The sequence below is a fragment of the Microcaecilia unicolor genome, chromosome 6 (genome assembly GCF_901765095.1).
Source record: "Microcaecilia unicolor chromosome 6, aMicUni1.1, whole genome shotgun sequence".
NCBI lineage: Eukaryota > Metazoa > Chordata > Amphibia > Gymnophiona > Siphonopidae > Microcaecilia > Microcaecilia unicolor.
Genome location: NC_044036.1, coordinates 234,923,151 through 234,935,396, shown reverse-complemented (window position 1 = coordinate 234,935,396; position 12,246 = coordinate 234,923,151). Strand labels below are relative to the sequence as shown.

At 45.3% G+C, this 12,246-nt stretch overlaps 1 protein-coding gene across 2 annotated transcripts in view; it reads left to right on the top strand.

The window, feature by feature from the left end:
• Positions 1-12,246, top strand: part of LOC115472397 (ectonucleoside triphosphate diphosphohydrolase 8-like) — a 280,150-nt gene that overhangs the window by 106,312 nt on the left and 161,592 nt on the right. For both annotated transcript variants that reach the window (XM_030206669.1, XM_030206670.1), the window contains one exon: positions 883-1,033. In XM_030206669.1, coding sequence (XP_030062529.1) covers positions 883-1,033 — 151 coding nt within the window. The remainder of the gene's footprint in view (positions 1-882; positions 1,034-12,246) is intronic.

Here is a 12,246-nt window from a genome sequence, read left to right as displayed (position 1 = left end):
ACCAGAAGACCCAATCTCTGCTCTTGACACGCCACTTAAAAAAATGCAGAATATTTTTTAGCACACGACACCTGAGCATTAGCACCTAATGCAGTTTAGTAAAAGTGCCTGTAAGTTTGTACCTGTGGCAATGGAAAGTTAAGTGTCTTGTCCAAGGTCACAAGGAGCTGCAATGAGATTTAAACCTTGGCTTTTCTGTTTCTCAGCCTGCTACTCTAAAGAGTAGGCTACTCCTCCACAAAAAGTATTAGCTGAAACACCTTGGCAGGGTGCCTGATACCCTTTTTTTTTCACTAAGCTAGATTTTTATTTTATTTCTAATTCAATCGTACATTGCAAAGAGAACAGCTTTCTATGTGACAAAAATAAAACTATATGAGGCCAGGAGTACCAAATAGGTGCTGATTCCTGGAATATTTTGAGCTAGTACCTTGTTACATAAAATATTTTATGATACAGTGAAATCAGAGGATCCTTGTACAGAAGGTGAGGCAAACTCTTAAGTACAATATGTTTGGTTCTTGCTGCTTCTTTATAAAGTGCATAACCATGCTTCCAAAATCCTTGGGTAGAGAGATGTGGTAGCTGTGTTAGTCCACTTCTAATAGCAGTCTGTAAAAATAGAATAAAATAAAACATAGAAAAGAAAATAAGATGATACCTTTTTTATTGGACTAAATACATTTTTTGATTAGCTTTCGAAGGTAGCCCTTCTTCGTCATATCAGAAATAAGCAAATTTTGATAAGTAACAGCATATATAAGTGAAACATCAAAGTATTTCAGTGATGGTCTTTTCTTTTCTATGATTTATTTTATTCTATTTCTATTGACTGCTTTTAAAATTCTTGGGGGAATTTCACTTCTACTTTTCTTTCTTCAGCATCAGGGATCGCTTCTTATGCTGATAACCCATCTGAAGCTGGGAAAAGCTTAAGGACCTGCCTTGATGAAGCCATGATCATTATCCCGTCCAAGCAACAGAAAGAAACACCCATTCTTCTTGGGGCTACTGCGGGCATGAGACTTCTCAGGTACTCGTACTCTAATATTATAGTGAATGTGTAACACATAAGGGGTATCCTTGTATTATTCTTAATGTATAACATATGAGGCTCCTTAGGTACTCTAATATTATACCGATCAATATTCAGGTGGTGGTGGTGTGGGGTTTTTTTAAACGCTTACCATCACCGGTTAAATTAGACCTAGATATTCAATGCCAGAGCCACGTGCAGGCACCAGCATTGACTATCCAGACCTGATGAGATAGGAGGCAAGCACTGATACTTATGCAGATTGTGACACAGCAGCTGTGTCCGGACCCCAGAAGTTAGGAAGTAACCAGTTGCTATATCCAGTTAAAACCCAAAGGTGCAGAAGAAAAGCAGAAACAAAGGTTAAATTAAATCCTTACCAGAGACATGTGCCCTTTGCTTCCAGCAAAAATCCTTTTGACCAAGCACAGGAGCCTGAGGAGGAAGCTGTGTCTGCTGGATGATGTAGTGTGAAAGCCTGTTGCTTCCCAGGTGGAAAAGGCACTAAGGGCCGCGCTAGTGATTCCCGTGCAACAAATGGGAGGAAGCCCATAAGAAATGAATCAGCTTCCTCTCTTCTGCTGTGCGGCTTTGTAAAAGAGGCCCTAAGCTAATCAGCACATCAGGTCCAGGAAAGGAGAGTAGCTTGAAATCAGATATGAGAAAGAGGTTCAGCAGGCAGCCTGAGGAAGAAGCTGGGTATGCTGGGATCTGTAGTACAGAAGCCTGTTGCTTCCCAGGTGGGAGCAGCACTACCCTAATCAGTACACCAGTCCCAGGAAAAGTGTGTGGCTGGAAACACTAGCAGGTTTAACAGCCACTATAAGAAGAGAGAGCCAAGTAGTCTCAAGGAGAAGATAGGAGAGGCTGACAATCCCTGGGTTAAGAATAGCCCAAGAAGGAGGGAACAGGCTGAGAACCCTGGGTTATGGATACGTCCATATGGAGTGAGGATAGGCTGAAGCTCCATGGGCTACTGTGGGTCCCTAAAGGAACAAAAGGCCAAAGGCAGGTAAAAACCCATGCTCAACAGACTAAAGAGACGGTCTGGAAGCATGTACCTAGTAGCTTGGCTGGGGGTTAGAATTACCCTGGTTGTGTGAAAGGGGGTTAGAGTTACCCTGAATTATAAAGAGGGTGTGAAACTGCCTTGGAGTAAAAGAAAGGGGTTTAGAATTACCCTGGGTTGTAAAGGGAGCCTGAGAACTACCCTTCTTTGAAAGAAGGGGGATGTGTTTAAAGGGAAACTGATGTGTGATGATATAAGCTTGCCAGACATATATTAGAAGGAGTAAAGGTTTAATTAATTGTCTATTATATAATTGTGCTTGGAAGTCAATTTCTACTCTCTGAAAGGGGAAGAGAGCAGCATTGTTTAGCTGAATGAGATTTGTGATGTCCAGAATAAATGATGTTTTGTTTATTTTAAAACCTTGTGAAGCCTTGGTTATTGGTTAGGCAGTTGCCTAGGCCAGGGAGGGTGACTGATACCTGAGGGGTTAAAGACGTGGGCAGGGTAGCTCAGCCCTAGTAGAAAGGGGAGTCCCTCAGGGCCAGTCCTCTCCATTAAAGCAAGTAGACTCCACTCAAGCTGCCCCTAGCACCACTAATTCTTCAGGACAAACACTCTCTAGGGCACCCCTAGTGGTGACAAGGTCCAGGCCAATATTCAACTGAGCATACACACAAGACATGTATGTGGGTCCCTGCTGAATATGATCTTGGACCCACATAAAGGCATCAGGTCAGCTCCACTAATCCCCCCATCCCTCTCCTGCCCCAAACAATTGCCACCCCCCCCCCTCAGCATTGTACCCCACTTAAAAGCCCCTCCCAGGCCTATTTTTATAGTTCCTGGTGGTCTAGGATAGACAAGACAGGAACAATCCCCACTCACATCTGTCTCTGGTGGCTCTGGCTAGTTACAGTCTCGTGGGGACCTTTCAAAGGGGCAAAATGCTTGGGAGAGGGAGAGAGGGGGATGGCGAGGGGGAGGACAATTTTCCGGGGGGGGGGGGGTCAGGATGGAGGGGTTTGATGCTCCTTGGGGAGGAGGGGTTAGGAGGGAGGGGGCCCATATTCTTTGTAGGGTTTAAGAGGATTGGAAGGGAGGGGCCCAATCCTCTTGGAGGGGGTCAAGATGGAAGGGGCTGATGCTCTTCAAGAGGGATCTGGATAGAGGGGTGTAGTCCTCTTGAAAGGGGTGAGGAGGGAGGGGGCCAGTGCCCTTTGGGGGGGGGGGGGGGGGGGAGGGAGGAAGGACTACAGGACTCTCAGGCCGCTACCTGGAAGTTTTCTGGGTACTGACTGATTCAGTGCCAGTACCTGAACACACCACCCGAACTCTCGTCCACGCTCTCATTACCTCTCGCCTGGACTACTGCAACTTACTCCTCACCGGCCTCCCTTAGCCATCTATCCCCCCTTCAATCTGTTCAGAACTCTGCTGCACGTCTCATATTCCGCCAGAACCGATATACTCATATCACCCCTCTCCTCAGGTCACTTCACTGGCTTCCGATCAGATACCGCATTCAATTCAAGCTTCTTCTTATTACCTACAAATGCACTCAGTCTGCTGCCCCTCACTATCTTTCTACCCTCATCTCCCCTTACGTTCCCGCCCGTAACCTCCGTTCACAGGATAAATCCCTCCTCTCAGTACCCTTCTCCACCACCGCCAACTCCAGGCTCCGCTCATTCTGCCTCGCCTCACCCTATGCTTGGAACAACCTTCCTGAGCCCATACGCCAAGCCCCCTCCCTGCCCGTCTTCAAGTCTTTGCTTAAAGCCCACCTCTTCAATGCTGCGTTCGGCACCTAACCCTTACCGTTCAGTGAATCCAGACTGCCCCTATCGGACCGACCGTTCACTTGTCTATTAGATTGTAAGCTCTTTGAGCAGGGACTGTCTCTCTTTGTTAAATTGTACAGCGCTGCGTAACCCTAGTAGCGCTCTAGAAATGTTAAGTAGTAGTAGTAGTACCTGTTAGCTAACTACCAGGTAAAGATAGGACTGCATTTTATATTTTTCACTGACACTGACTATTGTCAGTGACTGGATAAGTGCTAGTTCCACCCAGATTCTACCCCTAGACCGCTCTGGCACTACTCAGATAGTGCGGGAGCGGTCTGTTCTGGTATTTATTCCTGATTTGATATACCGCTTTAACTGATGAAGAGATCAAAGCAGTTTACAAACAAAATAACTATAGTATTCAGTAGGAAAGTAAAACATACATACAAGAACACTACACAGTTAAAAATGGCTTTCAAATACAAAGCCAGCATTCATACGTGGAGGGGCATAATCGAACGGAAACGCCTATCTCCATGGGCGTTTATCTCCGAGAACGGGTCCGTGAAGGGGCGAGCCGAACTGTATTTTCGAAAAAATGGACGTTTTTGAGCTGGGCATTTGTTTTTTTTTTAGCGATAATGGAAACTAAAAACGCCCAGCTCAAAAACGTCCTAATCTGAGCCATTTGGTCATGGGAGGGGCCACGATTCGTAGTACACTGGCCCCCCTGATATGCCAGGACACCAACTGGGCACCCTAGGACTTCAGAAAAAGCTCCCACATGCATAGCTCCCTTACCACGGGTGCTGACCTCCCAACCCCCCTCCCCCAAAACCCACTACCCACAAATGTACAACACTACCATAGCTCTTAGGGGTGAAGGGGGCACCTACATGTGGGTACAGTGGGTTTTGCAGGCCTCCCATTTACCAGCACAAGTGTTACAGGTGGGGGGGGGGGGGATGGGCCTGGGGCCACCTGGCTGAAGTGCACTGCGGTACCCACTAAAAGTGCTCCAGGAACCTGCATACACGCAGGCCTCTAGGACTTGTTGCTGCTGTATAACATTGGCACACCAGTTGACACCTGAAGACTAATCTCTCCGAAAACGTCCTTTATTGGAATAACCGCGTTTACTCACAGTTAACTGCAGATCAGAGGTTGTGCCCCACTGGCAACGAGTCTTCCTGGTACTGAGATGAGCAGTAGGTCAGAGCTGGCAGAATGCTGTACAGTGCCCTCTTTCAGCCACATTCAAGGTAAAAACTAAGTTCTGTAACGTGGCTAACACAGGAAAGGGAACTAAAACTGGCTTACAAAAATGGCCACTACCGCATGGACTACAACAGGAAACACAACAGGGCACACTCTGACCCAGTAGGCAGGGGGAAAAGCACCATGGGAGAAGAGCCTACCAACTACCAACATCGTGAGACTGTAACACAAGCTAATGAAATCACGGAGCCCAATACCCTACACCCACCACAATGCAATGCTGATGTAACCCTGTACTGCACCCGAGAGCCACATCTGACCCAGGGAAAGGCTGTGACAGGATCGAACACATTCTGCTGTCATGGAGGTGGGTACGGTATTTGAGGCTGGCATAGAGGCTGGAAAAAAAGTTTGTAAAGTGGGGTTTTTTTGGTGGGAGGGGGTTAGTGACCACTGGAGGAGTCCGGGGAGGTCATCCCCGATTCCCTCCAGTGGTCATCTGGGCAGTTGGGGCACTTTTTTGGGACTTGTTCGTGAAAAAAAAGGGTCCAAAAAAAGTGACCCAAAATCGCGGTAAAAACGTCTTACTTTTTTTTCGATTATCAGCTAAAGACGCCCATCTCTCCTCGGCTGATAACCACGCCCCAGTTCCGCTTCCACCATGCCTCCGACACGCCCCCGTCAACTTTATTCGTTTCCGCGACGGAGTGCAGTTGGAAACGCCCAAAATCGGCTTTCGATTATACCGATTTGGGCACCTTTGCGAGATAAACGTCTATCTCCCGATTTAGGTCGCACTATAGGCGTTTTTCTCTTTCGAAAATAAGCAGGATACTCTCCCACAGATACTGGTGCCCAAGGAAGCTGCCTCACTCACTGGAATATGCTTGCTGGAACAACTATACCTCTAATTCAATTCAAGTTAGGTCTTATATACCACTAATATCCCCTTATTAGGGTTCAGTGTGGTTTACAAAAATTAGGCTGACTTAAGGTAGAACACTGCATGAAGGGTTAAGCACACGACCATGAGAAGAGATAGAGATGAGTTTAATTGGGAGAAGAAAAAAGAATTAAGGGCCCCTTTTACTAAGCCGCGTAGGCACCTACGTGTTCCAAACATGCGCCAAATTAGAGTTACCACCCGGTTACCGCGTGGCCCTGGTGGTAATTTCAATTTTGGCACGCACCCACTACGTGCGTCTGAAAAATAATTTTTAAATTTTCTGGCGCACGTAACGGACGCGCGTCAAGTGGCATTTGACGAGCGCAGGTCATTACTGCTCAGATTCTTTACCGCTAAGTCTCTGGCTGGCGGTAAGGTCTCAGACCCAAAATGGACACGTGGTAATTTTGATTTTGCCGCACGTCCATTTTCGGCAAAAGAAAAAGAGGCCTTTTTTACAGGCTTGCTAAAAAAATGGATCGGCGTGCGTTCAAAACCCACGCCTACACTACCGCAAGCCATTTTGCAGCGCACCTTTGTAAATTGACCCCTAAGGATGATTGGAATGCAGTGCGGTGGAGAGGGATCATGGAGCAGTGTTTGGGGGAAAAAGAGGGTTTTTAGCTCTTTTTTTTTCCTGAAGCTGATATAGTTGCAATCTGTCCTGATGGCTTTAAATTTCTTTAGATTACATTCACTACAAATAGACAGTGGCATGGATTTCCACAAATGTGGAGCTATAAAGAAAAAAGTACTGTGACACATAATTTTCAATTCAGCTAAATGAGGCCCCAGTAGGACCATGTGGTGGTCATTAATGGTACACAGGACAGTGACAAAGAATACAGAAAAGTCAGTAACGGAAAGCTTTGAAAGCTAGAAACAATGATTTGAAATGAATGCAGTAAAATTTAAGCAATAACCAATGGTGATCTTTCAATGCAGGTGTGACATGGTCGAATTTCTTTTAAATGACAAAGACAATTGGCTGTATTTTGTAAAGTCTGTAGTCTTGTGAATTGGAAATGCCTAATGTCGTCTACTACAACTCTCTGTATTTGTTTCACTACCAGAAATGGCGATTGCCTCTATGGTATTATGTAAGCCACATTGAGCCTGCAAATAGGTGGGAAAATGTGGGATACAAGTGTAACAAATAAATAAATAAATAATATTACAATTATCCATGTGGGTCATAAAATGGGAAAGAATTAGCAAATGGAATGTATTATGATCATAAAAAGGGTGAACTGATCCTAGCTAATGTAAAAGAAAGAACTGAGATTTGCATAATGCAGAAACTTGAGGCTCAAATGAAAGATTAAAATCAAGGAGTACTCCTAGATAACGAAAAACTGGTGAAATCTGAGCATCAAGTAGCAACAGTGGAGTAATTGGAATCAAAAGGTGACCAGTCAGCCGACAAGTATTCAGTGACACTACCTGGTGTTCAGTGACACTACCTGGTTATGTGCCTCTGAATATCAGTGGATAAGTGGGCACAAATGATTTACCTGGTTAAATCACGCTGGGATCCTTTTACTAAGCTGCAGAGAAAAAGGGCCCTGCGTAGCGGCGGGGACCGTTTTTCTTGCATGCCAAGGCTCTTTTTACCGCAGCAGGTAAAAAAGCCCCTGGCAAACCATTGAGGTGGCGATTAGGGTTCCTGCGCTAACACGGTGGTAACTGGGCAGCATGTGGCGATGCCCAATTACCTCCGGGTTATCACACGCAAGCCATTTCTGGGAGTTTTCTATTTTCCCTGGAAATGGCGCCCACTCGGGGCAGGACTACCACCAGCGACTGCGTTAGGCTGGCGGTAGTCCTGGAAGAGCAAGCGGTAAGCCCACGTTGGGCTTACTGCTGCTCTGTAAAGGGTCCCTCTGTATATTATGAACATGTACAGGTACCCTAGTATTATTATTATTCTGAATGTGTGAACACATGGGGTTGCTCGGGTATGATGACATTATTCTTTTTATTGAACAGCTTATGCAGGTGACAAGCAGAGGTAGCATTAATGCATGCATTAACTTCTCAGGGTTATAGACAGATCATTGGTCATGCAGGAACACGTTATATTGCCATGATAGGGTTCCGATGCAGATCAATAGAGCAATACCCAGATTTATTTAAAAAGCAGGAAGGCACATGGTATGCAGAATCCAAGATGGAGGTAAAACAAGTAGAGTGGACAAAGGAATGGTCTGTTGATAAATTTTATTAGGTAGCTATAACATGTTTTGGGTTAAAATACAATGCCTTACATGGTCATGTTTTGCCCTTACCATAGGCTGCGTCAGGGGCAAATAAAATTGTTGACAGAAATTAAAAAGTAAATTAGATTATAAGCACACAATATATGAATATAACACCATATACATAATTACTAATAAACAGACTAAAAATCAAAACAACTAATGTGCACACTGATTTGTATGTAAAATTTCCAAATAAACCATTTCTAAAACAAACGTTTAGTCTCGAGACAAAATTATAGCAGACAATAATGTAAATAATAAACTTCTTCCATAAAAGAAAATAAAAAAGTATAACTTATTTTGATGTAATAAATATATATATATAGATGTAAAGCCAGGTATATACATAAAGAAGGCACATAAAAAATCCACCAAAGGGTGTTCTACATACTTGAAATGTTGTACATGCAGGATTCACTACTAAGATATGAGCTGAAACACAAAGCAGTTGATCAAAGCAAAAGGATCTATAATAAACACAGGAGATAAAAGGATAATGATATTGCAGACTTACCAATCTCTCTCCTTCAACAGATGTGTATTGTAGTACCAGTCTAACCTGAAATGCACACTATCCTCCTTTCATGCCAGTGGTCACCTAATCACCATACTTTCCTAGCGATGGTAAAAAAAATAAATGTTAAATATACTAAGATACCCTAAAATCCCTAAAATATCTATAAGGATGGCTTACACTAGCATTAAAGAATGATAGCCTGCAAAATATAAAATTGTGGCAAAACGTAAAACCTATGGAAATTAAGGTAGATACTTATTGAGAATGCTCAAACCGCTGAAGGTCACATTTTGACATAAAATTAACCAATATTCTTAGCGAAAAACATTCATTTTGGGATATATTTAGTAAAAACAATGGGATTGATATTCAGTAGGCAGTGCTTAGTGTTTTGCTCAGCGCTGCCGGTGTTATGCCTGGAAATTCAATATCGGACCATGTCCAGACTTCAGCACTGAATTTCTGGGTTTGTGGAGCCAGCTAAAACATAGCCGATTGTTAAGTGCAATATTCATCACTTAACCGGCTATGGAACACCACGTTAATATAGGTCCTATTTATGCGGTTACCTTGGCTGATTAAGTTCTGAATGTCAGCACTTAACCAGCCAAGTGCTGACTCTGCCCCCAGAAAACCTCCAAAATAGCTGATTTTCAGTTCCGTGCTAAAAAGTTAGCGTGCCTATAGCGCAGCGCAGCTTAGTAAACAGGGCCCTAAATTTCTGTTCCATTGTTCCCACAGAAATCTAGACAGATTACAAGTTGATAAGTATATAATCACAATACAGTATTGCTTGTAAACATACTAGATTCTGTGGTCCAACTTGTTAAGAAAACTTTTTACTTTATAATAAAATAGTCGTTTCCCACTAAACCATCTCTGTCCTCTTCAAACTGTTCAAAATTCTGCTGCACGACTTATCATCTGCCAGTGTCTCTACAACCACATGACCCCTCTCTTCAAGTCACTTCATTAGCTCCCTATACATTTCTATACACAATTCAAACTGCTCTCACTGGCTTACAAGTGCATTCATTCTGCAGCTCCTCAGTATCCCTCCACTCTTCTCTCCCTACACCCCTCCCCAGGAACTTCGTTCATTAGGCAAGACTCTCTTAAGCTGTATCCTTGTCTTCCTCTGCCAACTTCAGACTCTTTTTATCTTGTTGCACTGTATGCCTGGAATAGATTATAAGCTCTGTTGAATAGGGACTGTCTCATTCGTGTTTTTTGCAGTGGTATTCCTTGGTCGGCTGCCACCTGGAGCGGATCGCCGTTGCGACCCCCCCCCCCCCCCCGGATGCAGTGTCGTTCCCGCCCCCTGTGCAACGTTGTTCCTCCCCCCACCCTCGGGCGCATCACCTCCAAGCCCCCTCCTCCCGAGTGCATTCTTACCTGCTGGGGTGGTTCCCTGCTTCCTCTGCCCCGGAGCAGGAAGTAACAGCAGAGGAGGCAGGGAACCAGTGGAGCCGACAGCCGCGCAGCTGCTCCCTGCACCCCTCCTGCAGCGTTCTCCCAGGGCAGACCACCATTGCCCCGCCCTCGTTACGCAGCTGTTTTTTGTACAGTGCTGCATACGTCTAGTAGCACTATAGAAATGATTAGTAATAGTAGTAGTAGCAGCTTCTGATGCGAGATGTGACTCATGCTAAGTTTTTACTGTAACTATTACTTGCTATTAGTCAATGACAGTGATTGATCACTTGCGGTTCATCTACTGGCTCAAAGAAAAATGCCTATGATAGCCAGAATTACCAACAGAAAACATTTGGGAAACAAGATAGTAACTGTGTAGTTACCCAGAGAATGAGAGGCAGATGAGGAAGTATACACCATAATCATACATAAACTGACTGACACTCAGTGAAGTTCATGCATCTCTGGCACATCTGTCCTCCTATCTTGGAACACCTCCCTGCTCCGTAACTTACTTAATGTGCATCCACATTTCAGTAGAGAGCATCAGGCAGCGGCAGCAATTTTCATATCCCGTCAGCTGCCAAGTGTAGAGCCTTCTCGTTGCTGCATCCCACCCCCTTTTGATGTCTCTTCCTGCTTTCGCAAGGGCGGGATGCAGCAGCAAGGAGGCTCTGGGCTTGGCAGCTGACGGGATAAGAAAATTGCTGCTGCTGTCTGCCGCACTTTACTGAAACATGGTGGATGCACATCAAGGTGAGGGGTGTGGTGGGGGTCCGAGAGCTTTAAACCTCCTTTTAAACTTCCTTTTAAACTGATAACTTATGGCTGATGGTGGCGCGTGCAGGTAGAGGGCGGAGGGTGTGAGCGGGGGTGCAAGCGTGGGGGGGCGTGCGCGGGGCCCTAATGAACTTCTCTGCACAGGGCCCCGCAATTGCTAAGACCGGCCCTGAGCATGTTGACTCCTCTTACCCAAACTAAGTCAGTTCTCTCAGCAGGACCGTATCAGTCCAGAACTGAATGTTTGGCCTTCTTCCCCCCCCCCCCCCCCCCCCCCCCCCCCAAGTATTGGCAACAGATCAGTTTTAAGCCAGCATGGCCAGTTTTGGCCAGATGCTGGCAGGCCCTTAAAACCAGCACTCAAAAAGCCGTTTTTTCTGCTACAGGCTCCCTGCCCCACGGTCCGGCAGCTCTCTCTCCCTTCCCTCCATCGGCTCCGGCACCTCTCCCTTCCTCCATTCCCTCTCACCTCCAGCTTCACTGATATCCCTTCCTCCCTCCTGGCTGGTCCTCGAAAACCAATGAGCAGCAGACAGTACTAAAGATGTGATGCTTCCGGCTGCCCCGGTGCGTCTCTCTGTTTGGTGCCATGCATAGGAAGTTGCATCAAAAAAGGCAGGACATGGTGGGGGGGGGGGGGGGGGGGGGAGATGGAGATGTGCTAGACATGGTGGCGGGGGGGTGGGGGGGAGTTGGGAGATGGGGATGTGCTGGACAAGGTGGTTAGAGACAGGGAGATGAAGGTGAAGATGTGCTGCATAAGAACATAAAGCGGTGCCATACTGGGACAGACTGAAGGTCCATCAAGCCCAGTATTCTGTTTCCAACAATGACCAATCCAGGTTACAAGTACCTGGCAAGATCTCAAAACAGTACAATATATTTTATGCTGCTTATGTTAGAAATAAGCAGTGGATTTTCCCCAAGTCCATCTTCATAATGGCTTATGGACTTTTCTTTATGAAAGGGAAATGGGAATTGATACAGCCTTTCTGAGGTTTTTGCAACTGCATTCAAAGTGGTTTACATATATTCAGGTACTTATTTTGTACCAGGGGCAATGGAGGGTTAAGTGACTTGGCCAGAGTCACAAGGAGCTGCAGTGGGAATAGAACTCAGTTCCCCAGATCCACTGCACTAACCACTAGGCTAAACCCTGCTAAGTAAATGCTTTTTGCCACATTCTCTGGCAACGAGTTCCAGAGTTTAATTATACGTTGACTGAAGAAATATTTTTTCTGATTTGTTTTAAATTTACTACTTTGTAGCTTCATCG